Genomic DNA, 26,786 nt, shown 5'->3' with positions numbered 1-26,786 from the left:
AAAATGTATCACAACTGAACTACACCTGCTTCCGCATCAAAACATGTGCCCTTCCTTTTCAGTGAATTTGTTTGTTATGTGAGGGTAATATGCAGAGCTTTGCTTAAGGGGAAAAAATTGCAAAAATCATCCAATTTTAGAATTCATTCAATGCCCTTGCAATTAGCTGAGTATGTCTTCATGCAAACACTATCTGTTTTGCAATTCATGTTTAAAATTGCTCGAGTTGGTCAATATCTTCACATTACGTGAAGCAGTATGTTTGGGGTTAAACTGGAGCTTTTTTTTTTTTTTTTCAACTCAATTTTACTTTAATGCTGAAAATGTCCTAGTAAGAATGCACTCAGTTGGATACATGAATGAATGTTACTAGAGAGCTAACTCCCAATTATGCTCAGAGAAAACACAAGTTTTAGCTTCCAGCATGCAAGTTAAGAGCAGTTCCAATCGGGAAATATTGCAAAATTCAACAGAGCCTAATTTCTGGTAATGTCGTGCAAAATTATTGCCATCAAGCCAGTTTGTCACCAAATGTCAAGGATTTGAATAGGTTTGTGGAAATTTACAAGTGTATAGGGGAGATACAATGAAGTAAATGAAGTAAATTTGAAAACTGTTGAAAGGTAGCATTAAATTGTTATCATATCCCTAGAAAACCACTGTAATCCTGCTGTCTTACCTTCTTTAGTCTGAGAATTCCTTCCTGGGTCTGAGGATCAGTGATTATCTCAAAAACATCCTTGTCATTGCCAGCTATGATGCTGTAAGTAGATCTGGCATTTTCTCCGATGTCTCTGTCATTTGCTTCCACTTTCCCTCCTGGTTTTCCAATGGGAAGATTCTCAGGGATAACAAACTCATACAAACCTGGGAAAAATGATTCATATCCATTACATTCATAATGGCAACTCTTTTTAGTCACATATTCCTAATGAAAACAGTAACACCAGGCAGTACACTAACACTGTAAAATAATTTATTGTTAACATATGGCTCAACTAGAAAAAAATACATAAATTCAAGGATTGCTGCAATCTACAGTTTGATTCTGTAATGGACTAGCCAGAGGTACCTTCAAATTATCAAACAAAGGCAAACGTTTGCAAACATTTTCAAACAGTTTTCACGTTTGCTTTGAGTTCACAGCAAATGTTTGCGAACACACACAAATGGTCTGAGGAGGTGGAATTGCTCTCTGTGCTCATAAGTTTGGGCTAACTTGCATACATCACATACAGCTAAAGTGTTAGGTATTGAAATTAAATGATACCTTGGTTGTTATTAGTAGCCTTGAGGATTAATGTTATTGGAGTATACTGACCTAGCTAAATTTGTAACGCTCGCTGGCAACTCGGTAAAAGTTAATGTTACACTGTAACAACATACACAGCAACAAGCTAGCTACACAGTCACATTGCAGTTACTGATTTTCTCCCTGTAATTTTAGAGGAATTCACCCAGCCAGAGGACGCAATGGTGGGCAACATAGTCACAATAGACAAGTAAAATGCTTTTGGTGAGCAAACATTTGCAAGCTGACATTACTCTCTTATTAATGTCAGCCTATTTGAGATAGTTTTAGATATTGTGTCACTTTACATCAACCACAGAGTATTGTAGTGTGTTATTTACTAAAGTATGTTATAAGGCATAACAGTAGAAGGCAAGGCTAGTCTCAAATCACAATGTTGGCCACTTTAGATTCTAGTAAGTTGTCCATTATGCTGCCTTATCATTTGTTTATTGTGTAATGTAGATAATTGGCCTCATGCTGCAGTGCTACTTTTGAGTGAAATTTTGAGATCTCCAAGAGACAAATTTGAGAACCTAGTCATAAAGCGGAAGCAAGCCTGGGAGATGGTTGCTGAGATCCTGAGTGGCAAAGGCTATAATGTTCCTTGGCAGATGTACGACGGTAAGTGGAGGAATCTCAAGCACAGGTAAGCAGATAAATGAAAGTTCCATACAACACATGGAGCTGTCCAATTTCATAATAGGATGCGTATCGTTAAAATTGAGTTGACTGGTCATAAGTTTAATTGAGAATGATTGTGAGTTATGTCCCTACTTTATATACACATCAGGGTTGTTGGAGTCTTTTCCTTTAACTGGCTTGAACTAATGCTGGTATGTTCGTCATTGTTTTTGTGCATTTTTGTTAATGTATAGAGATAAAACCATCCTTGATGGTCACCAGAGGATGGAACAGGGTTGGAGGAAGTGGGAATCGTTCCGGCTCCTGGATGAACTTTTTGCAGGGGATCCAGCCGTGACACCCACTGCTGCCATCTCCTCACTGCCACCACTCATAGCCCCCCAAAATCAGGCAGCTACATCTGGCCACAGTTCCCTGGCAACCCCATCCGTGACCCCCTCAGCAACATCCCACATTGCTAATCAGTGTGGTGCTGTGAATTCCCAGCGACAACCAGTGTCATGCACTCGTGTTCTAAGTGTGGTGCAGTTGCCCTCTGACCCAACAAGTAATGTAATGGAACTTTTCAAGGGCAGGGCTCAAAAAAGATGCTGTGGGGAAAAAAAAAAAAAAACCCTGAAAAAGTAGGTGAAATTATAAAACTTCAGAATGAAAGATTAGAGATTCAAAAAGAGAGAAATGACATTTAAAGACAGTTCACTGCTGCAATTGCACGCATGGCTGAAAAGGTTTATTGTAATCATTTGGTTTAGTTGAATTTATTATTGATTAATGTATTAATAGGGTGAGATATTTTTTATTAATTCATTGTAATAGTTTATTAAATATTTATTATTAATTTATAAATTGTTTTAACCAGTGAGTATTCTTGGCATTAAAAGTTTTATTTATACAACTGCAACAATGTCCCCTCTTTATTGCTCTGCGGTTCCCCTCTGTGCTAACCTAGTGTTATCCTCAATGGGAACAGCATCATCTGCAGGGTCAGTGCTCACATCAGCTGTTAGATCGACATTATCTTCATCCCCCTCACTGGTCAGAATGAAATTTGTAGGATGCACATGCTGGATATGACTTTTGGAATAGTTTCTAGTGGTGCCATATTAAGGAGGTGCACTTAAGGACGTCTCCACTCGCATTTTAAGATCCAAAATGCATGTTTCATGTGGACTCTTGTTGAGCTATGCACATTATATATCTCTTTTGCTGCTCTGTCAGATGACTGCTGTCCCTGTGAGGGACAAGCAGGTTGGTCTCTGGGGGGTAGGCTGAATCACCTAAACTGGGCAGGGAGAAGGTAAGCATTCAGCATTGCCTTCAAGTCAGCATTGCCAGTATGAATGTGTGTGAAGCACAACTGGCTGTCGTGAACTGCTTGCAATTGAAAAGCTAGCATATCCCTTTCTGTTAGTAAAAGCATCCCTGTGTGCTGATGGACCTTTGATGGGTATATGGGTGCAATCAAGACATCCAGTGACACCTGGGAAGCCTCCCTTTCTTTCCAACCTCTCTGCAACAACTGGGTACTGCTTAGTTGATGGCTAGCAGATGTATTTTGAGATCAGCGCAGTAAGGTTTTCAACTATTTTGAATGACGTAGTGGTGCAGACTGCCTTTGCTGACTCCAAACTGGTTAGCCACCTCTTGAAAGGACTCTTGGCTTGCCATCGGCCACAGTGTTGAGAGTATTCGCACTTCAATGGTTGGTTCAGTATGTTGGTTGAGATGTGGCTCTAGCTCTTGGTAGAGTTTCTGAAATAAACCAAAGGCTGTAGCTAGCATCCCTATATTGCATTTTAATGCATCCTTGTATTATATCGCACTGAAGTACAGTAACTACAGTAAAAAAGGTAACAGTATTTTCACCTGCCAGTTACCTGTCCTTAACTTCAACATTTACAAGTAGGCTTAAAGATTTTAAACATTTTAATACAGGCCTACGTCTAAATTGTTACTTCAGCTGTAGTCCTATGCATCTGAAAGTGTGACCTGAAAGTACAATCGTCGTAGGTTGGTATGACTTCGGTTACGTAGCCCTCTATTCTCCTAGCATCTTTTGGTTTCCGTGTCAGTATGCTCTGTATCAAATCGGCTACATCTAGCATGTTTTCCTCTGTAAAATCATCAATAATAAGAGAGGCTGCAGCTAATACAATTGCCATTTTTGTTTACAGTTTAAATTGAACAATTTGGAATATTTACACAAAAACTTTCGTATTTAAAAGTTCAAAGAAAATCCGTTTGCCTGGAACATTTGCTTCAGTTTGCTGAATTTGAATGTACCTCAGTTTTCTTTGAATGGACACTGCATAAGAAAGAGTCTTCTGATTACCTCTGGTAAACTTTGGTGGATTATCATTGATGTCTGTTAACGTGACAGTGACAGTGGTTGTTCCTGATAGCCCCCCCATATGACCTCCCATGTCCTTTGCCTGAATGACAACCAGGTACTCCTCTCTCATCTCCCGATCCATCCCCTGCAGAGCAACTTTGATGATTGCTAAAAGGAAAGTAATGAAATTCCGTTATTCATCGATAGTAGGAAACTCACACAGTAACCAATGGTACATACTGTTACGTTCACACACAAGAATATTTATGTGCTTGCATAGACATTTGCAATGCATTTCCTATGCTTTCTCAGTGAAATACAGTGCATAAGAATTATGTATCATATGTATCCCCTTAATCCAGCAATGCAGAAAGTTGGTCTTCTGTATGTCTTTTGCAGCATAAGACTACACTAAGATTGCACAGTTGATTGTTTCCATATTCATAATGTCCACAGAAATGATTAAATACTTGTGCTCATCAGACTTGCTATCTTAAACATATTTTATTTACATACTGTTGTATATATTAACAGTTACTTTACATTTTCAGCAGGTAATGAGGTGTAAAATGAAACATAATAAAACTTAAGTGTTGTGGGTTTTGCAGATCCTGAAAACTTTTGAGAGAACTGGGGTTGCGCAGGATGTGGGGGACATAAACAGCAGGATCTTTGCAGATCCTCCGCTGTGAGAAGTAATAATGATGAGGAGCACAAGTCTTGCTAGCAATTTTTATATTTAAACCAAGGTATTTTAGAGCTTTTTTTGTTATCTGTATGCTATTTGCTATCTGTCCACTGTATTTCTGTATATGTTTTATTATTATTATTATTATTATTATTACTACTATTATTATTATTATTATTATTATTATTATTATTATTATTATGCATAAAGTAAAGGCTATATATGAATAATTTTCATATGCTGATTGTATTTTTGTATATGTTTTATTATGGTTATTTTAGTTTCTTTGTTGTGCTATAATCACTCTCATCTTTAGGCTGACTATTCTTCCATGGTGCTATTTTGTCAACTTAGATCTTTTGTTGAATATTCACATTCTAAATGTTTTGGATGGGGTGTGATTGGTCAAACTTTAAAACTGGGAGGGAAAGAGTTAATGCTAGATTACAATGTAAAACATTAGGCTTTGTGTACCAGCTTTAGTATCAATAATGATTAACTATGTTGTTCGACATTGTGAAACTTTTGAAGTCAGTTCTTCTTGTTGTGGATAACACTCAAGGACAACTGTAGAGTGATTTTCTGTGAAGGCCTTGGCCTGTGGATGGCTTATTGGCAATACATGCCTGCTTTCATCGTGCTCTCAAACTCTGGAGTATCTGCTGTGGGTAGCTGGTAAAACTTCACTATGTGCAGAATAAAACTAAGGTTATTGTTCAGCTTAGGTGGTGCTGTATTTCAGTTTGTTCTATTGAAATTTGAGTACTACAACTGTATGTTTTCATTCAAGGTTTCTTGTGTATTGTCTGGCAGAAGTACTTCTGTTCTTAAAAAGGGGGACAACAAAGCTATATAACTATCCATTAGTCTTTTATGCCACCTCCCAAACCATACCATATTTGGTCATTTGTGAGCATTTACTTGTGTACCATATGAAACTTATTAAGCACAATAATCACCTTCATCATTATCCATTGGATCTCATGTGTATTGTGATGTCTGAGAAAGAAATTATTAGTGCTAAATTCTTAAGACTGTGCAAGCTTACAGGCAGTTTGAAATAATCAGGATTTATCGCGAGACAACACAACACGATATGGCACATCTCTAACCCAAGATGAAGTGGAAATGCAAAGGTAAACCTTGTATTAATCCAGTGTTGGAAATACATGTCTGCTCTGCTCTGAGCTGATATTGCAAATCAGTTTCTTTGTTTGCTTGAGTGTTATCCCTGTGCCATGAGTCAGAGGGATAACACACACATTCTGAATGAATGTGAATTAGACTGTCTGTCTCATATAATCTTAAAAATTGTACACGGATGGAACTTATTGACTGTGGTGGCAAGGCATGGAATATAAAAACCTCACCAACAGATGTGGATAATCCACTCAGAGAAAAGGAAGAGGCTTGTGGGATCATCAAATAAACATAAAACCTGTTGCACACTAGGATTGGCATCTTGAGGATCTGTGTCTATTTTTTTTTTATTCCCTTCTAGTCCCTCTAGTACACAATAGCGAGGTATCTTTATTCCAAACTTTGGCATATTTATTGAAAGGCACCTGAATTGAATCAGTCAGTAAATATCTAAGTCCCAAAGATGCAGGCAGCAAACCTACAGCATCTGTATTACGTTTATGACAAGGTCAGTTTAGAATCTATTCAGAAAGAATAAACTATTGTGGAAAAATCATATACTATCTACCAATAATTACCTGTCTTTTCATGCAGATCTCCTTGATCATTTCTTAGAAATTGTAGTACATTTAGACAGTTAAGACAGTCTTCTTCAAGTGTGAATTGAATAACCATAGTAGATTACGCACATGTTGTTCTGTGGGGCAAAGTGCTTTGGGTAACCTTTCCTTGTACTGTCCCTGAAGTTTCAGGAATACATGATTAAAGGCAAAAAGGATAGTTACTGTTAATAAAGCACTGGGGTACTTAGTCCTTCAAGTACTTACTGGTGATAAATACTAAAAGTCTGAAGTATTACTATAATTACTTAGAAACAACCTAGTTTAGTTATGTACTTCTGTGTGCCTGAAGTGAGTGCAGTTCTATTGAGTGCAAATGGAGAATGCGTTTATCCATTTGTCAGGGCAGGCCTACATTAACATTCCCTTATCAGTGCAATGCTCTTAACTTTTTAAAGTACTTATAAATACCATGGGACGAGAGGTCATTTACTCTGACAGTGTAGTTTAACCTTGGTTACTGAGGAAATTAGAGTTTCTTACTTAGTTACACTGTGTAGTAGAATGTACATGGTTCAAGTATAAGAATCTTAAAATCGATGTTACTTTCTTTCTTATTTATTTATTTATTTGAGTGGGTAGATGAGAAAGCATTTTCTGGTAATATACTAATACATGACATACTTGTTACACTTTCTACCGCCTATCAGGCTTTTATGTTTTCAGGTATGGTATTGTACTCATGTGAATGTAGCTGGCTGACTAGTGTGGTAGGGCACTGTTAAAAAGCTTGCATATATGTAGCAGTACAAAATGAAAGCTGATAAGAAAAAAAGAAAAAAAAAAAGGAACTGGCACTTGATTCTGAAGATTAGTGGCACTGATCAGCATCATGTTACTAGGTTCTTACTGCATCCCTTGTAATGTCACATCACCGTATGACTTCATGGTACATAAAATGCAGGTAAGGAGTTACTCCTGAAGAAAATCTAATTTGCAGGCCTTTCTTAAACTCTTAGGAAATATCTAGTTGAACCTAGACATTTGCAACCCAAAGTTTTTTTTTTTAACCTAAAATGTTTAACCAGCAATAATTTACCTAACAGCACAGCAATTCTACAATTTATATTCCTCCTAAATACCAGGAACCTAGGTGATTATAAAAGGAAAGGTTACCATGCTTTGTCCTACAAACAAATGGAGGAAAAGGAGACAATGAGGAAAGCAAGATTACCATTAAGTTCATATTCTCCTGCTTGGAATATTAAGGACACTATGGGATGGCAGGAGAGTTGGAGGATCAAAGCTATTTATGTATTCACACACACGCATGTACACATGCACACAAGCACAAAGTCGGCCATCATCCTTCACGCCACACATGATTCTAGACTAGCTTGATCGTTAGAAATTCAGATGAATTCATGATCATCAAAAAGTGGAAGAAAGACAAACATTAATTCATTACCATAGATATTTGGTAGAGTTTTTGCTGTCGATTAACCAAGTGACAAATTGAAGCATGGTGTTTACTTATTTGTTAAATGTGTCTAATTTCCTATAGTGTTGAAAGTGTCAAATGGATTTCTAATGGTTGTTTTCCCTTTACCTTTTCTATTTTTCATTAACATTCATTAAAACATCTGGCTCACTTGAATGAGCCATCTGTATGTGCTCAGTAATCATGCAGACCATGCACGCTGCTCCTGAATTTGTGCTTTCATAACTTCTCCAGACCATTTGCATTTCTCTACTTAGCCTGACAGTGAATGATTGAAATGCGTGATGTTCTAGAGCAAACAGGATGTTCTATGTAAAAAAAAGAAAAAAGGAAAAAAAAAGTGTATTCATATAATATGCACATATGATTTGGACAGGCTTGTTTATTGTCTGTTGTTTCTCCAAATTATGAGCTGTTCATTTCCATCTCATTGCTTATTAATGTAATTTCGCCATTATTTAATCATGGTGCTTACAGACACACTGTGAACAAGTCAACTGAAAAAGCAATTAGGAGAGGCAAAAAAAAAAAAAAAAAGGTTTGAAAATAGAGCAGATTGAAAATGGAATTCGATGATAACCTTGTCAATTAAATCAAGTAAGCCAACATTGCTTCGTGGATCATTTTGAAACACTCAAAAGTCTCATTTTGGTGTCTGCTTCATTATTTCCAGTGTAGTTTAAAAACCAAAATCTGGCCTAATCTTTAAGAAATCCTTTGGCAAGACAGACAGTTTGATCAAAGTATTGACAAAGAGTTAATACATTTCTTCCAAGGAAATAAATAAAAGAAATAAATAAAGCATTGTTATAAGAGATGATTTCAAAGACACACCACTCACCACTGTTTGGATCAATGGAAAAGTAAGGCATCCCATCCAAAATGCTGTAGACTAACTTGGCACTGTTTCCATATACCGGGTCATCAGCATCAGTCGCTGTTACTCTTGTGACTGATGTACCTGTGACAGAGACACAGTAAAAACAGAGTATTCAATGTCAAGACCTTAAGTCATTCCAAAAGAAGCATAATTCCCTCCACATCGCTGAATCACTGACAAAATTGCTGGTATAAATGAATAGATACATAAATGAAATCCCCACTGTCTCTACCTTCTATCTAGCCACTGTTGAGGAACTAGTCCTCAACAGACTGATGAAAGAGAGAATGTTATACTTTGGATGTTGGATTTGTGTTGGAGGGTCAAGCTCCAACTGCGCTTTGACCCTATGAAAATACACTACAGCTCTGAGACCTCAAAGATCAAAAACAGACAAACAAATTTAAAAAAAAAAAAAAAAGAAAAGAAAAGAAAAAAAATTTGCAGAGACTGTGGTTCCCCTCGTCTACACTGACCTATAACTTTAATGAAATAAGTTTGAATGAATGAATGAACATATGCACCAAAGAACTAATAAGCACACGGAAACGCCAAGGTGTAATGATACAAACAAATAAATAAATAAATTAACGAAATAAATAAATGCTGAACAGTGCTTCCACAGTGCAGCTAGTATGGAAATTGTTTGCTTAAGCAAGATCTCATAGTGTCCTGACAGCTTGGCTAAGTGCTCTGTTGACAGGGAGAGTATGGGGCCCAGCCACAGGTATGTAGAGCTGTCTTTGATAGCACAGAGATAATGTCTGTCTCAGGGATGCATGCAAGTGCTGTAGTGGTTGACAGTGGAGGCAAAGTGGAATGGACTGTGTCCACCATATATACAGAGGCAGAACTTGTGGGTTTATCTAAAGTAGATTCCCTTTGACTTCACTTTCCAGCACAGTGAGTGTGATTTTTGTTCCAATAGAACACTCACGTAAAACAGTTTGAGGATACCAGTAAAAATCAGGTACCATAGAAACACAACTACACTGGTGTAATCCTCTGGGCTGCTCTGTTAACTTTACTAGGGAATACAGTAGTCATTTACTCTTGAAAGGCAATAGTGAAAACCTTGAAAAATAACATAAATAAATAACTACCATGAAACATGGCATGTGCTTGCTGTAGCATGTGACACGCATGAGCTGACTTTGCTAAACACTGTGGTTACATTCAAACACCTTTTTGAAACTCTTTTGTACATTGCCATTGTATATGTCAACCGATGATTTATGGTTGGCACCCTAACCTTTGTCCAACAACAAGCAAGAAGATAAATAAATTTAAAAAAATAATAAAAAAATAAAAACACCAAACATCATTGCACTCTGACTCCAAAACCTGGTCTAGTATTGCAACCCAATTATTTCAGACTGAGAAAGCCTCAAGTGGCCCTCAGAGACATGTGTTTGTCAGTAATTCATGTGCTGATGGTGTACAAATAAAGGCAGCCCTTACTGTTGCTAGGGCTTACCTGCAAGGGCTTATCTGCCTGTTATTTCTGAGCATACACAGGCCTGCAGGTGTTGTTATTTGCGTGTATTTGTGAGACAGGGAGGGAGAGAGAAATGCAGAGGGTGAGAGAGAGAGAGAGAGAGAGAGAGAGAGAGAGAGAGAGAGAGAGAGAGAGAGATTTTGCAGGCTGTTGTGTTCATACCTGACTACATCCTTACTAGTGTTGTTTAAAGGATAATGAGTGATGATTTTTATCGCATAGCTAAACATCTCAGCAAAACCATGTAGAAGAACACAGTCCCCCGAACCTCGAGGACACACTCTGTGGTTCCCTGTAAATCAGCCATCTGATTCATGTTGAGATAAAAGGAACATATTTATCACATTCTTAGAAGAATATATTTCTCTTTATTTACCCTCATTTTCCCACTCAGTGCTACCCTGGAGGCACAGAACCTAATAAAGACATTGTTGTTGACTTTTAGAGTGCTGGAAACAGTTCGCTAAAAATACTTGCCTCCACCTTTTGTTCATGTAAACTGGACAAATGCTGAATGCAATGTGAAGAGAATGTAAGCCATGTGTTCTTGCCATACCTATTAAGCACTGTGTTTGTTGTTTTTTGCTTTAGGGCACTTGGAATTATATATGTGAAATGTGAAATACAAGAACGACATTACACATGTACCTGTTAAACCAATGTGACAGTTAAACTTACTCAAGATTCTGTATCTGTGAGTTATTTTGGATTTGAATGCGCTTATGTATGTGTGTGTATGTAAAAGTATCCTCAGGCAGAACTCTTGAAAACACTGCTCTTGAGGACTAAGTGCTACCAAATGAATTTTATACACAAGAATCAAAATAAAACTCATATGAATAAAGGAGATAAACATTCATACAAGGAAAATTGATGACTTTATTTAAAAAAAAAAAAAAAGCAAAATATTCCCCTCAAGTCTTTTTAGAGTAGTGTTACAAAATGATGACATTTAGTCAGAATGCTGGGGAAATTGCACAGCCAGACTCTAAAAACAACATTATTCTTATGAATGTCATAGTGCTAATATTAAAGAGTCAGAAAACAGGGATAAATGTCAGAAGTGGCGTTTTTCACTGACTCTTTTATAAACCATTTTTGCTGTATGCACTGAATTGACTGCTGCTAAGATGCACACAAATCTGGACCTTGAAAAGAAGACAACTATTCTTAAAAACAGTGGAGTCACTGGGCCATGAAATAGCTCTAGCTTCCTCTCTTGGACAAGAAGGAAAGTCTCCTCTCTTCTGATAAAAAAGAATGAGGGATTAGGGAAGCCCTCTGTTGGCAAGGCTTCAAATCAGTGGAGATTAGCTTGTCCTTGCGAGAGATTGTAGTGAGCATTTCCGAACGTTCTGATCTGCCGCTGGCTGCACCCTTTTGCCATGGATGGTTGTGAAATTTTGACTGGTTAGACCTGCGATCTGCTGGACTAGCATGACAGGCATAGCCATAGAAGTCATATTTTAGTGAAGGTGAAAGAAAACGACAAATGACTTTGCACAGCCGCTAACCTCATTACATTACCCTAACATCCTAGCAGGCACAGGAAAAAAAGTAGCAATCTTACGTTAGCATTCCATGAATATTTAAAATTCACTGACATGCATGAAGCTAGGAATGTTGGAGTGGGGGGTAACTGTGATTGGGTGCCCTGTAGTGTGTTACTAGGACAACTTTCGAAGGAAATTATTGTATATTGAGCAAGAGAAGAAAGGAGAAGAAGAAGACAAAGAAGAAAAAAGAAGAAGAAGGAGGAGGAAAATATACTTGGTTATAGATTTTTCCCAGAATATATTTATGTATGTTTGATCATGTATTCCTCAGGGTAGAAGGCACAAGAGAGGAAAACATTTTTAAATAGAAAGCAAAATAAGATGAACTAATTAAAATTCATAACCGTACACCTTTCTCAGGTATTATTATCTGAACCATATCGCTATGGGCAAAATACAGATATGCTGTAGTAACTGTGGATTGCTGAAAATGCAGATGGTTGTTTGTTTGTGTGGTTTGGTAGATTGTCCTGGAGAGAGGCTTCAGTGTCCTATTGGAACATTCATTGACTGATATTTTGTGTCTACAGAAATGTCAGCCTCACTGCTGAAACACTATACTAAGGCATTTCACTCTGTTATAGAGCGCCTAATGAAAAAATAAAAGGAAACTACACTATGTACTTACTGTATACATGGATGCGGTGATAGAAAATCAATAGTAAACCTCCTTCAGAACTGAGGCAGGGGTTTGTGGATAAATACCGAAGTGCAGTCATGTCAGCCCTGTGCTGGTGAGGCTGAGAAGGTCTCAGTGGTTTGGAGGAATGCCCCCCTCTGTTTGACTGGATTCTGTGTGCAGTTGTGATCTCACAGACAGTTTGTGGTCTCCTGGGTTATCCAGCCTACATGTATATGCACATAGTCATCGAGGCATACAGGGAACCAGTGCTTGGAGCTGCACACTCTATAGCCCTGGATGGAGATACAGTGACTATTGACAATTCAGTGAATACATGGGAGAAAACACTGTGCGTTATTGCTACAATAATATGGTGTTGTTTGTATTAAATAAATTATTTTAACTCATGAATAGAGTAGATATCAAAAATCATGTCCAGTCAACAGTGACACAGAGGCGTGAGGAAAAAAAAAAAAAAAAGGGATTTGTGCACTGTTACGGATTACATACCCGCGGTACTGCTGATCGGATTATAATGTATAGTATATTGAGGTAAGTAGTGTAAGATATGACTTTACAAGACATAGTAATGCAACAGTGAGTTGTCTATCTGGGGAGAGGGTCCTGTATTTTGAGAATTATTCCTATGGTGAAACAGGAAACCATAATACTGTCTCTGCAAGATATCATTAAGGAAAATAACATTTGATGTATTTTGATTGTGTCGCTTTTTCAGTGAAATCTAAATTATTACTGTCACTTTGAATAATGGTGATATTTATAATTTAAGATATTAAAGAAAAAAAAAAAATCACAGCCAACGGCACAATCCTCAAGTCACAGTTTTAACAGCCTGTAACAGCCTGTATAATACTGTAATTACAAAATTACTTAAGAATATGTTCTCCTTTGTAAACATTTGTTTCTTAGCATTTATCTTTGAAAGTACTGCTTTAGCAGTCCATTGTCGTATAACAGATTTAAAGAAATGAACACACTGTCTCTGGCTCTGTACTTGTGTTGTGGTCTGTGTTCCACATAAAAAAACAAAAAAAAAGTTGGCAAATGTAAAAGATTCATTTACACTCCACAGAAATAAAGGCATTCGTAATGTGACCACGTCACTCTCAGATAATCTGAAGACCAGACTAGCCACATAGATAAGAGCGTGGTCTGGGCAGCAATACACAACAACCAAGTCAAAGTGTCCACTGGTTTGATTTGACACACATTGATTACTGCCAGTTTAGGTTTCAGATGGTTAAACATGTTTCACCCTAGACACAGATGGACATTTATAGCAGATGCTAAATGCTATCAATGTGGAAAGAATATCAAGGTGTGAGTTTTGTCATCTGTCATTCAGAGAGGTGTAATTTGCCGGCCGCCACTCATTCCGGCATGATTTACCGCCACAGCCGTAATTGAAAAGGGTGTTTCCTCTGCGTTGTTTATCAAGGGACATGAGTGTTGCTGAGGGGCTTAAAGAGGGCGACCATAAATAATAATAAGGCACACATCCAGCTTCCGTTCTGGCAGATCACTTCTCATAACCCTGCTAATTCACATTCACGCTCATGCACGAGGGGCGAGCGTGATTCAGGGAGAGAGGAGAATCAGCCAAGCATGGTCAGGACAATCAGATTGAGCTCACTCTGAAATACATTTTGTTTATGAGGAGATAAGCTTCTGAGCTGCAGAAAAGCAAAGAGGAAAAAATTAGTAGGTTAGATGAACAGATGAGAGATTCTAGCTACATGGTTGTCAGCGTCATAGAAATTGCTCCCTTGAGTCAGTGATGGAAAAGCGTGGACAGGGTATAAAGGAGACTATCTTTCTCTCCCCTACAATTTCCCCTACAATTAATAGCCTGTGATTAGACAAGGAGAGATCCTCCACTAACATACACTGCTTGGTGGGTGCTGGAACCTTTGTCTTGGCGAGCTGGGTAGGTTGTAAGGAAAAGAAATCTTACATAAGAGGGATGCTTGAGTGCTGGTCTTGACAAGCTGTTTACAGGAACCACTGGAACAAAACAATTAAGAGTGTCTTTTGTTCGCCACTGATGGCTTTGACACATGTCGCCATTTTGGAGTGGCGGGTCACTGAATAATTTTAATTAGTTTGCAAGAAAAAGTATGTGGGTTGCTTTGCTGGAACAGAGGAATTATAAAACAAACACTTACAATTTTCATTTCCAAGGTGGTTATAATTAAAGAAAAGAAAAAAAAAATTCGAAGTGGTTATAGAAAAATGTGGGGGAGGGGTGTAGATAAATAAATGATAAAAGTAAATGAGCTAGGTTAACAAACCCTCATTTGGGAGTATGAGATATTGGTGACACTGGAGCTGATCTCATTTCTGAATCCTTTTGTATGTCAGGTCGTTTTTGCTGTGAGCAGATGTAGGTCTAACCTCTGTTGTAGGCTATCTAGATGACCCTGAATGAAGACTTTGTCACTGAGGACCACAGAGGGGGGCAACTATTCTGCTCACGCTTCTGAAATTTCGGCCAAGATATGAAGCCACGCGTCTGATATAAAACTGCACTTCAGAGCAAAATCAGATGAAAGTGTGTTTGCTTGTCTGAAATTATCACTGAATTTCACTGAGTTTGTATTTTGATGACCAATATTGTGACCTGTAACCAAACAAAATAAATAGACATCAAAATAAAAAATAATACTTTGAGTGCTAAAAAAAGGAATGAAACTAGCATGAAATAAATACACAAACTAACATCAAAGAAAAATGCATGTCAACCAGTTGCCTGCACAGCAGAGATAATCTAGCCATGCCATGAGGGAAAAAAGGTGGTAAACTGAATATTTCTGGCCACGGTATTAGCATGTGTGATAAATGTATTAAATGTGCTCCAGCTAAGTTTTTGGCTGGTTGTAGTCTGCAGGAGAATGTGGTGCCCAAGGGAATATACATGACACATTAAAATGATTGTCATTGTCACAGTATATGCCAGCCAAGCCTGGGCCCACTCAGCAGGGAGAGGGAACGAAAGGTGAGAAAAACCAGCTGAGCAGGTGGGAGTGTTGTGCGTGCATGTGTGTGTGTGTGTGTGTGTGTGTGTGTGTGTGTGCGTGTGTGTGTGTATTTGACTGACATGTTGCTGAAGGAATGAAGTAACACCATCCCCTGCTTCCTCTGAATGTGACGGAAACCATCAAAGTTGACACAAAGCCATCACGGAACTCAAAGTACACTCAGACAGCATTGAAAAGCATTACGGTCATTAGAGTCAGCGGAAAACTGTGAGGGGGAAGAGGTATGCCAGGGTTTTCATTGACCCATTAGTTTAAAGGTGTAGCCTTTGACACCAGGGTCATGCACAATGTGAAACCCAGAGAGAACTTTGCTCTGCGCAGCTTTCACTGGCAGTATCAGTCAAGAGCTACATGCGCCATATAGTGAAACACCAGCGATCTCAGACAAAGGGGGCAGGTTGAGAAGGGTTAACGCATTTGCTGAAAGGTAAGGCCAAACACTTTCTACGTGACTTGTGAGTAAATTTATCAGTCAGGCATAGGGAATGCTCCTGGTGCCTCCTGACAAGTAATCCATCACGAGGAACACACACACACTCACACACACACACACACACACACACACACACACACACACAGACGCACACAGACACACACACACACACACAAACACACACACAGTGGGGAGATGTTCAGTAAGAAAAAGAGACAGTAAACAGGGTCAATGTTAAATTCTCAGTCTTTGAAAGATTGGTTAACTATTTGATCTGTTGTGACGTTTTAAAAGAGCTACTTTTAGGCTGTGTTGTGAAGCATATTCTTCTAATCACCTAGGAGCTGTGATGCCGTTGTCTGTATATTGCAGTATGTACTATTGTTTTTTTTCTGTTATGAGTACATGAGTACATGGGCTTGTAAACCATTGGAGGCATCCCACTAACTTTGTTGCAGATGGGCTATAATAAATGATGCATTCAGAGGATGATGTGAGGGAAACACTGTGGCATTTAAAATGAGGTGTAACAGACCAGCAGTGGAGTCGACTTTAGTGTGTTGAAGATCTGAGACACTAGAGAAAAACACTTAAGCACCACTTTTAAGGTGATTAGCAAGTGTTATATTAAAAGCACACACAAAACCACAAAATATAACAATGGAATTGTGGTTGTCAGAGACAAGGACTAAGGTCCAAGGACTGTGTACGTATGTGTAAAGGCTTGAGCTTCTCTGCTGACAAAGGAGTGACAAAGGAAAGTTGCTTTTGTTTTGTTTTGTTTTGTTTTTCCTTCAGGCATAGGAACCATAACAGCAGAGCAGAAAGCTGGTCTTCTTTAATGGGACAGGTCCCTATGAGGATCAGAGGAACTCCACGTTGAGGAGATTTACCGCTTGATCTCCCCGTCTTATCTGTTTCTTTTTCAAATGACCTTGCTGCGTGCTCTTTTATGCCTGGCCTTTTCTTCTTCACCATGATTGGACGCTTCTCTTTGCTCTGGTCTCTGCCACTGTGATGAATGTGTTTCCCTCTCATTTATGTCTCTGTGTGTGCAATCCCCCTGCCACTGCATATACCCCATGAATCTTTTGCTCTTGGGCTCTGGTAAAACATGTTCACAGTTCTCACTGAGGGAAAAAAAAATCTGCTTGCCAAGAACACCTTGTTTCCTGAACAAAGTGTCTCAAAAAACAGTTTGTGCTCTGAGATTTCTCTTTCAGAACGCTTATATGTAATCATGTTGCAGACTGTTCTCTCTTCTATTGGTGTTTTCTCAGTGTAGTGCTGCTCATTAAAATAATATAGACTACATACAGAAAAGAACTACAGAACGTCTTTTCCACCACATGATGCAATCAGTGCTTTTTAATTTGGGAGAGCGACACTGACTGCTGCCTGTAGGAGACAGACTGTTGTGGTGCTACTACTTATTAATGCAGTGAGAGAGAGAGAGAGAGAGAGAGAGAGAGAGAGAGAGAGACTTAACTCTGCTTGAGCACCTTGACTGGTACCCTGCTACCAAACAATGTATATAAGAAAAGAAAAGAAAAAAAAGACAGAAATCTCTATCCACTCCTCCTTTCTTTCTTACTCTCAGTACACAAAGTATACAGACATAATCTGTTTAAGGCAGAGACAGGAGAGTCAAAGACATGGAGTTAGAAAGTTGTAGAGCCAAAGAGGGAGCTGTCAGAGAGAGAGAGAGAGAGAGAGAGAGAGAGAGAGAGACTGAAAAAAAAGACCTGACGCAACATTAAATATCCACAGCGCTCCTCTTGCATAATTAATCGATGGCTTGAGACTGTTCAACTGTGCAATGTCTGCGAGAAAGTATTCTTGCGTCCAATCAGATATAAATAAGCTCTGTAGGTTGGAGTAAGAATCTGAACATTTCAGCATTGTCAGAAATCTCCACTCACACACCAGAGCTGCATTAAACCTTATTCCTGGGACCTGGTATAGACTGCAGGGCCCCTGCCTCTCTCTCTGCTCCATCACAGGTCAGTTAATAATGAATGTTATAGAACACCATCCAGGTAAATTACACTGTGTGTTTGTAAGGCATACATCAACTTCTGTCACCCTGTGTTAGGCAGGTGTTATTTCATTACAGAACTAAGAAACACGGCTAGTTAATGTTTTATTAGAAAAACACAAGCAAATCTGAGATAAATGAGTTTCAGGTCGGTAAGACTTTGTTAGGAAAGTCAAAAATAACAACAGATGATTAAAGTTGACATTCCAGATAAAAAGGAATACACATGGCTATGACAGTCTAGTCCAATTATCACATTTTCTTCTCAAATGCATAAAACATAAACATTTATTTGAAGAGATGAAAGGTATTTTGTTTTGTCAGTGGTCAGGACTAGTTGTGAGACTTAAATCTACAGGCAAATCTGTAACGAGAATCCTGTTTTATCTCTTACTCACCCACCTCCCCCCTTTCTCTCACTTTCCTTTATCATGAAAGACAGATAATGTCACTGTCCACCTTGGTGCTGATTACACTGTCACATGGAATCAGTGTCACTGCTTTAGTCCACACAATGAGACCTTGCACCGTTAACAGTGGCCTGCGCCATTTATGTGTTTTCCCCACCACCAAGCAGAACAAAAAAAACACACTCATTCACTCCCTCTCCCTTTTATCATTTGTTGTATTCCTTTCCTCTCTTCTGTACCCTGTACTCTGTATGAGCTGTTACCTTGGAAAAGCAGAGGGTGACAGAGTTTTCTTTTTTTTCCCCACAGTTCTATAGAGCTCTCAACCAATCATCTGCTGAGACAGTCTTATGCAGAACACACTGAATGGCTTCATTACCTGCTAGCTTGCAGGTTTTGTTCTGCCGCCTGGGAAGAATAGGCTGAGGTATTACTTAGACAGATACCGCAATGAGGATGTGGAGATCAGAGCCAGTCATGTAGGAGCTAAACAGTGACGTCCATTGTGCAGGAGGGAACAGCTAAGTAAAAGCTGAGTTAAAGCAGATCTTTATCCAAAGAAAATATACATAAGCTGATAACATTTTTGCTCTTTCTGCAAGAGTAACACTTCTTAATATCACAAGGGGCTTTTGAGGACATAAATCATCACAAACATATACATCGCCTCTCATTTCAATAACAGGTTATGTGGATTTAAGCATGTTACTTTTGGACTGAATTGGTTAAATACATTCTAAGGACAAACAGCAAATAACATTGTTGCTGGGGAAACATCCAAAGAGATGTTTTTTTTTGTTTTGTTTTGTTTTTTTGTTTGTTTGTTTGTTTTTTCCTTTAAGACAGACAGACCATGAGGCAGGGACAAAAATGGTTTTAAATTTATACGCTTATCTCTTTTGATGATCATTTGGAAAGAATCACATTACTTCCAGCTGAGTCAGTGAAGTGGAGCAAAGTCCATTTATTAGTCTCTTTTTCATAGATGATTGCGCACGCACAGCAAAGAACTCTTTAAAAGATGAGATGTGGTATTGAAGAATAGGTACTAGTGTCTGGGTATCACATTTATGCCAGACCCAGTTACAATCACCAAGACCATTTGCTTTACATTTCTGAATTGAATTCTGAATTATAAAATCTTTTTAAAATTACTGGTCAGCTGTGTTAGTTTGAATTAAAGGGTGTAATAGCTACATGGAAGAATACCCATTTAACTCACGTTATAGAGCAGTTTAAATGTTACAAGATGGGCCAAGAAATGTCAAGAAATATGGCCAGAACAGATGAAATCAGACACTGAGGTCCAGTTTCAGCTTTTTCATGTGTACCCACTCAAAGTTCAAATGATGGTCCCATGGACCTTGTAACAAAGTATTTAGATCTCTACTATTCCTTACTATAGTAGTTTTTTTTTTTTTTTTTTTAACCAACACTTCTCTACATCGCAAGAAGTGTTAGTTAAGGTTGTAAATTTGCACCCTACCTGTACCAATCCAGCCTATAAATAATCAAAAAGGACCCTTGGGTTTTGAACTGACCCGTGTATCGCACACACACACACACACAAACACACACACACACACACTCGCACACAGAAATGAGAGGGGAAAGGAGGTGAGCTAAGAGAAACAGGTTATTTAAAGAGTGGCCCAGCTTGCTAGAGACATCCCTCTGATCCCTGGCTCTTTCTCCTGTCCTGGGTTAGATTAGCTTGGCTGGGCTACAGTGGCTTCAGGTCTCTGACCCACAGCCCAGCTGGGGCGATGAGCAGACCACAGCAGGGCACCTGGCCAGCAGATGTGGCTCTGCGATGGCCCAGCTGCACACCATGTTAAAGGCCTAGCACCCCCTACTTCCCAGTCCATCTGTCAGAACTTCACTCCAGATTGGTGCATTACACAATACACAGGCACAAAGGCATGCTTCCTGCACTGATGAGAGAATGCTTCTGCTCTCTATATTGCTGAACAGTGGTCCACATCAAACTACTAACTTATATGTATTAATAGGGATGTATAATGCCTTAAACATGTATTTATTTTTGTATGTTTGTTTAAAATTTTACTATATACTTTACAAATTGAGGCTAAATAATGAATCATTTTGTGGTGCATCTCCGTGTGAGTGTGACACATTTGGTAGTATAATAATCATAAAAAAAAAGGAAAAAAAAAGAAAAAAAAAATAGTCATAGTACAATCAACAAAAATGGTAAAGGAGTTGAAGCACATTGAATTTGTTTGTTTGATTTTGTGTTCACAACTATATCTTACACTTTCAGAACTTTAAATCCTTTTTAAACTCTCTTTCCCTCTCCCTCTCTCTCTTTTTTGACATGAACACTGAAAAAAAAAAAAAAAAAAAAAAAAAAAAAAAAAAAAAACTGTGGCTCATATACAGAATGTGAGATGGAGTAAAGAACGTGATTCATTGTCAGGAATTTCCTGGGACGAGTTCTTATTTATTTTTTTAACCTGCCAGGAATGTGGCATGCATAATCAGAAACGTCATTAGAAGTACAGACCCCTCTCCTGTTAGTCCTGTTACCCGTGCTCGTAATAACTCTCAAAATGCAAATGAACCCTGGGTAATCTATTAACGTCACTTCAGTTTTATATCAGCGCTCCAATTTAGCAGATCCTGACACATTCCTGTGCTCCGTGTCTCTGTACAAGGTTTAATTTTGCCGGGAGAGACCGGGCAAGCAGAGAGGGGGGCGGAGGAGCAATGCGCCATCTGTCTCTTCACCAGTTTATTACCCAACTCCATAATGAAAGCACCAGGGCTCACTCTCATTCCACTTTGAGATGACGAAAAAAGAAAAAAAAAAATTCTGGGTTTATTTTTCGATGTAACAATTATTGTCATTCACACCTTTCTGTAGAAGGGAGGTGGGATGGACAACTTTGATGTTAATTACCCAAACAGTCACTTCAAGTAGACTCGGTAATTTCAGCAACATCACAATCCTCTTGTCAGTGCCAGAAGGCTGGGAGCTGCGTAATTCCAGCATATGGTTTGAAGACCTGATAGGGGAATTTGCTTGCTTGTCTTTGCCTTAGAGTCAAAGACCCTATTAGTGAAGAAAAAAAAAAAAAACACAGATTTGGTAATCCAATGAGATTTGTCCAATCCATGCAAATGACTCATAATTCCCATTGTGGCCAGACCTATACGCGTAAGTAACACATTCAAATTTAATTGAAGTGAAAATGAAATATGTGATAATCTCATGAATATACATACAGTGTGTACTGACTTCCAGAAGTAAAAATTGAGATGCCATAGGCATCCAGTAATCCTGTAAACTTCGAGAGGTGCCGAGGACAGGATTAGTTATAGCTCATAGGGCTCCGATGATTATTAATTATATGTCACAGCTGATGAATTGATGATCTCACGGTTTTAAAGATCCCTCATGAAGTATGCCCATGAGAGAGCTCTTAATAGTCCTAAAACAAAGCCTCTACAACCTGCCACGCTGAGCATTTCTCAATAACATGGACACTTACCCTGAATAGATCAAGTTTTACAGTGGAGTGGCTAATTATGACATGATTGTAACGTCTCTGACCCTACAGTTTTGGGTACCAGTCCACTGGATCTTGATCTGTACAATGTCTACCTAGCCTTTTTTCCTCCTACCATCCACAATAGGCAACCTAAATGATGCTCTTTGAATTCATCCTATTGTTCAAATGTATCCATGCAGCCAAGGACACTTAATCCAGTTGTATTCTATAAAAGAAAGAGGGAATAGAGGGAAAAAAAAACGCCATACTCTTCAGTTTTCTATTAACCTCTGTGCTTTCTTTCACACAAGAAACTTACATGCATTAATGCACTATTTATGTCCTTGTCACGTCTCCATCTATGCTCAGACAGCTTGTGTGTGTGTGTGTGTGTGTGTGTGTGTGTGTGTGTGTGTGTGTTTGTTGGGTGAGAGGGACAGAACGGAGAAATAACATGGACCTGAAAGGCTTTTCTCCCTCTCTCCTCTACCACTCAAATGAAATCTCCTCATGACTGTACTGTGTAATTACATGCTAGAACCACATCTTGTGGATTTGAGTTAAGACAGTGATCCCTGTGTAAGGTGTCACACAACACAGAGAGTATCTCAGTGCTCTCACAAGCCTACAGCAGCCTGCTGCACCCCGGCACAGTAACTGCACTGGCTGCTTGGGTACAATGTTAAAATGATCAGTGAAATCTTCTTTAATGTAATGAAACAGCATTATTTTATTCAGTGCATTATACACAGTTTAAGTTATACTGCTACCGGCTTCTTAATGAACGTCATCTAAATATTTGTTCTTTTGAAAGAAAACAAAGCCTAATTATATTCACCACGGATTTACTAATTATACTTATATCTATATATCATATATTTACATATGATATATACATTAAATTATGAAGAAAAAGGTTGGGCGTATGAATAAGAAATGAGAGAGGCCTGCTTGTTTGTGTTTTTCTTCTTTTTTCAGTCCCAGAACTTTTGGTTCTCCGTTTGACTGTCTGTCGCAATGCATAAATAGTTTATAAGACCAAAAACAAGTCATTGAGAATGCCTTTCAAGCAAACAAGAGAACATTGGCTAATGTTTAATTAATCAGTAGTGACAAAAGGAAATAAGAATCACAAGAGCAGCCGACTTGTACCTGGTGATGTACAGTTCCCAAAGGCACATCTCTCTCTGCACTAAACCACCACTGTGCTTCACACCCAGCAACTGTCAGCTCCCACACTTCACTGACAAAACCTTTAGATAACTCCACAGTGCATTTCAATTTAGAGAGATAAAATAAACAAAAACAGCACCATCATCATCAGTCTCTCTCCCTCTCTCTCTCTCTCTCTCTCTCTCTCATCGATCAACAGTTCATTTAAGTCATGTGTACTGTTCAGACCACAAGCTGCTATCTCAGAATGATCACTTCATCGGTGGTTTATTCCATGCGTTAGCTAAAAGTAGCAAAATGCCTATGTTGCACTTTTACTAACAGTAAAATTATGACATATCCTGCTTTATGGAATAATCATTTGTGGTATGACATGGCGCTCCTTTTAGAATAACTCCAAATAAAAAATAAATGAATAAATAAAATCATTAACTGAATAGTAAGAAAAATAAATTAAAACATCAAGCAAGTAACGAAGCACAGTAAACATGCACAAAAAAAAAAAAAAAAAAAAAAATCAGTGTATCTCAGTCTTCAGTGTAATTAAACATGCCCAAAAGCAAACGTTTTAATGAGCTAAATAGTATGCACTTGGACTGTCAGTTATAAAATCTAGATTTTGGGTAGGACATGCCTACAGTGTATCTGTGTGTGCTGGTCCTCAGTACTGGGCTTTGGACTGAAGGAAAAGGAAGCTTTACAGAGCTGCGTGCCCACTTCACAAACTCAGTGTGAGCTACATTCCAAAGAACTCATCATCACACAGCTCATTGAAATGCATGACCAGAAGAACTTGGGGATGGCTGAATATATTATGTTGATCAAACTTGCGTGGGTTTTTTTTTTTTTTTTTTTTTTTTTTTTTCATTGTTTTTTTTGGCAGTCATGTTTGCAGTTGTAACAGTCTCGGTGGCACCTTCTGCACTCTTGCCTTCCCATCAGTCAAAAATAATTCAACACAGGCGTAGTGCTATGGCGTGCACAAAATGTTGCAGTTACATTTTGTAGGAAGTTTTCATGTGTATGTGTTTTTTTTGTTTTTTGTTTTTTTTTTTACCTCACCAGTGTGTCCCCACTTTGAGCTGTGGAATCATGTTTTACTATGGGTCCAGAATGATATGTTACATGATGTAAAATCTGGTTGCAGATGAGCTTTTTACAGCTTTAAAAATGTATTTTTAATTAGCAGAACCATCTCTTCTGATCCATAGGCTTTTATGATTATGAGCGATTAATAACATGCCTACATGATTGGTCGTGGTAAAACGGTATGGTGAGGGGATTTTATTCCGTAGGTTTAATATATTGTTGAGTTCAAATTTCTTTTTTCTTTCCCGTTCTCAGAGTTAAAAAGTTATTAATGGGTAGAAAAGAGAGAGATTAGGCTTGGCATTGTGTAAAGAAAAAGTCAGTTGACTTCACTTAATTCGTTGTTTTAGCAATTTAAGATAGAGCTGTTTGTATAAAAATGGTTTTCTCAGTATGAATCTAATCAATGGGAGAAGACTGTATTTCTGTGACAATGTGTTAGGACACTGACTTTTCCTTATTATTTCCAACACCATACACCATACGTCCTTGGTATCTTAACAACAACAAAACAAAACAAAATCAAACACAACAAAAAAAAAAAGGGGGGGGGGGGGGGGGGAGTGGTGTCAGTGAAGGGACGGGCTTAGTTATTGCTCTCTTTTTATGAGAATTTACTGGTGAATCCCTCTCAGTTAACCTGTGGTCTATGTGAGGCAGACACACATTAACTGAAAATGGAATGAGTTCACTCACCCACTTGGGACATCTCTGGGACAGAGGCCTGGTAAGGACCCTCTATGAACTGTGGCGGGTTGTCATTGATGTCTTGCACTTTGATGATGAATTCAGATGGCTGTTCCAGAGGCTCATTGGTGTCCCTGTTGATGACCTGTGCAGTGAGTGTATACTCAGCCTTCTCTTCTCGGTCAAGCCTCTTCATGGCGTGAATATCTCCAGTCTTCTCATTGATTGCAAAGATAGTCCCAGCTCCTTCCCCTGCTAGTACATACTTGATGTTTTTGTTCCGCACGTCCAAATCTGTGTGAAGCTACATATAGAGAGAGACAGAGAGAGAGAGAGAGAGAGAGAGAGATGACTCTAAGTCTCAGCTAATATTGCTTGTACAATCCCAGATCAATGCTATCCACACTGGACAGAGCCCTAATCCATCACATGAAGGAATTAGAGTCGGGAGCCAAGTGGAGTGTAGTACAGTTTCTCCAAAATGGCAGTGTTTTACTCTGACAGCTGAATTGCTCGATCTCAGAGACAAAAGCGATAAAGGGCAGACAAGGTCCTGGGTTACGAAGCAATGTTTAAGTTGTCTATCCGCTCCATCTGTCATTCACTGCTTAATCCATCTGCGATGGAGAGAGGAGGCGAGCTGCTCTCCTCACACCTGCCCACAACAAAGTCAACATTTTTACCAACTTCAAATCTGCCATCAGGTCACAGTACCAGAAAAAGCTCTACCCTCAAGACATGGTGAAAAAAAAGAACAACATCAAAAGGCAGGGTCTATCTTTAAACAGTCTCAGAAGAAAATAGAAATAGACAACTGTCATGTGTCAGAATGTAGGTCATGTCTATACAGAATATGACTTTTTTTTTTTTTTCCCCAAAGTGAGTCTATCAACATAGTATTAAGTCTACACCAAGAAAACATTCCAGAATCAAAGAGATACAGTGAACAAGTGACCACTCAATCTCTCTGTTCTTAATCTAGTACTAGAACTGTTGCCAACATTAATAAGGAACTGCTTGGAAGGTATATTAGAAGTAAAATGGGAAGATTGCGCATTTGACCATACTTTAAAACATGGCCAGAGGCAGTCACCATTAGTATTAGCTCAGTTATTTCTTTGTCTGCTCTCTCATTTTTTTTTCCCTCTCACATGAGGACATCCTGTTCAGCAAAACCAGTTCCATTTCCCGGACTGGAAGTATGTTTGGCATCCCGGTGGGATTGCACTAGGGAATGCAATAATAAGGCAAACGTGTGCACAGAATTTGAGATCTCAAAAAAAAAAAAATTTAAAAAAAAAATAAAAAAACCTATTGCAATTGTTTTAGAACTACGTTTTATGCATCTGTTGTCTCAGAGGTGCTGTTCTCAGACACTGACAAAGCACATTCACTTAAATTGTCACACCTTGCACTTTTGTTCTCCTAATTGTGCCATCATTTCACATGAAAGATCTATCTCATTAACACAACAGCTTCACAAACATCCTCCAGTCTATGAAAGCCCTTAAATGAGGCCAAATTAATGGCATACTCTTTTCTCAGGGTGCATCTTGGTCTGTTTATTTCCTTCTCCCCCACCATCCCCCATTTTTTTTTTAATATAGTCTCAGAGCATGTCTTTATTCCAAAAGAAGGATTTAATTAACAAGGAATGCACAATAGGACA

The 26,786-nt window shown here is 38.6% G+C and overlaps 1 protein-coding gene across 1 annotated transcript in view; it reads right to left on the bottom strand.

Annotated features, from left to right (window-relative positions):
- Positions 1–26,786, bottom strand: part of cdh8 (cadherin 8) — a 66,986-nt gene that overhangs the window by 17,071 nt on the left and 23,129 nt on the right. Inside the window, exons 2-5 of the mRNA XM_030794163.1 lie at positions 25,127–25,421; positions 8,999–9,118; positions 4,269–4,436; positions 680–867 (exon numbers count right to left, since the gene is read on the bottom strand). Coding sequence (XP_030650023.1) covers positions 680–867; positions 4,269–4,436; positions 8,999–9,118; positions 25,127–25,421 — 771 coding nt within the window. The remainder of the gene's footprint in view (positions 1–679; positions 868–4,268; positions 4,437–8,998; positions 9,119–25,126; positions 25,422–26,786) is intronic.

This window comes from Chanos chanos, chromosome 2, assembly GCF_902362185.1.
Source record: "Chanos chanos chromosome 2, fChaCha1.1, whole genome shotgun sequence".
Classification (NCBI taxonomy): Eukaryota; Metazoa; Chordata; class Actinopteri; order Gonorynchiformes; family Chanidae; genus Chanos; species Chanos chanos.
This window is presented reverse-complemented; position numbering and strand designations above follow the sequence as displayed.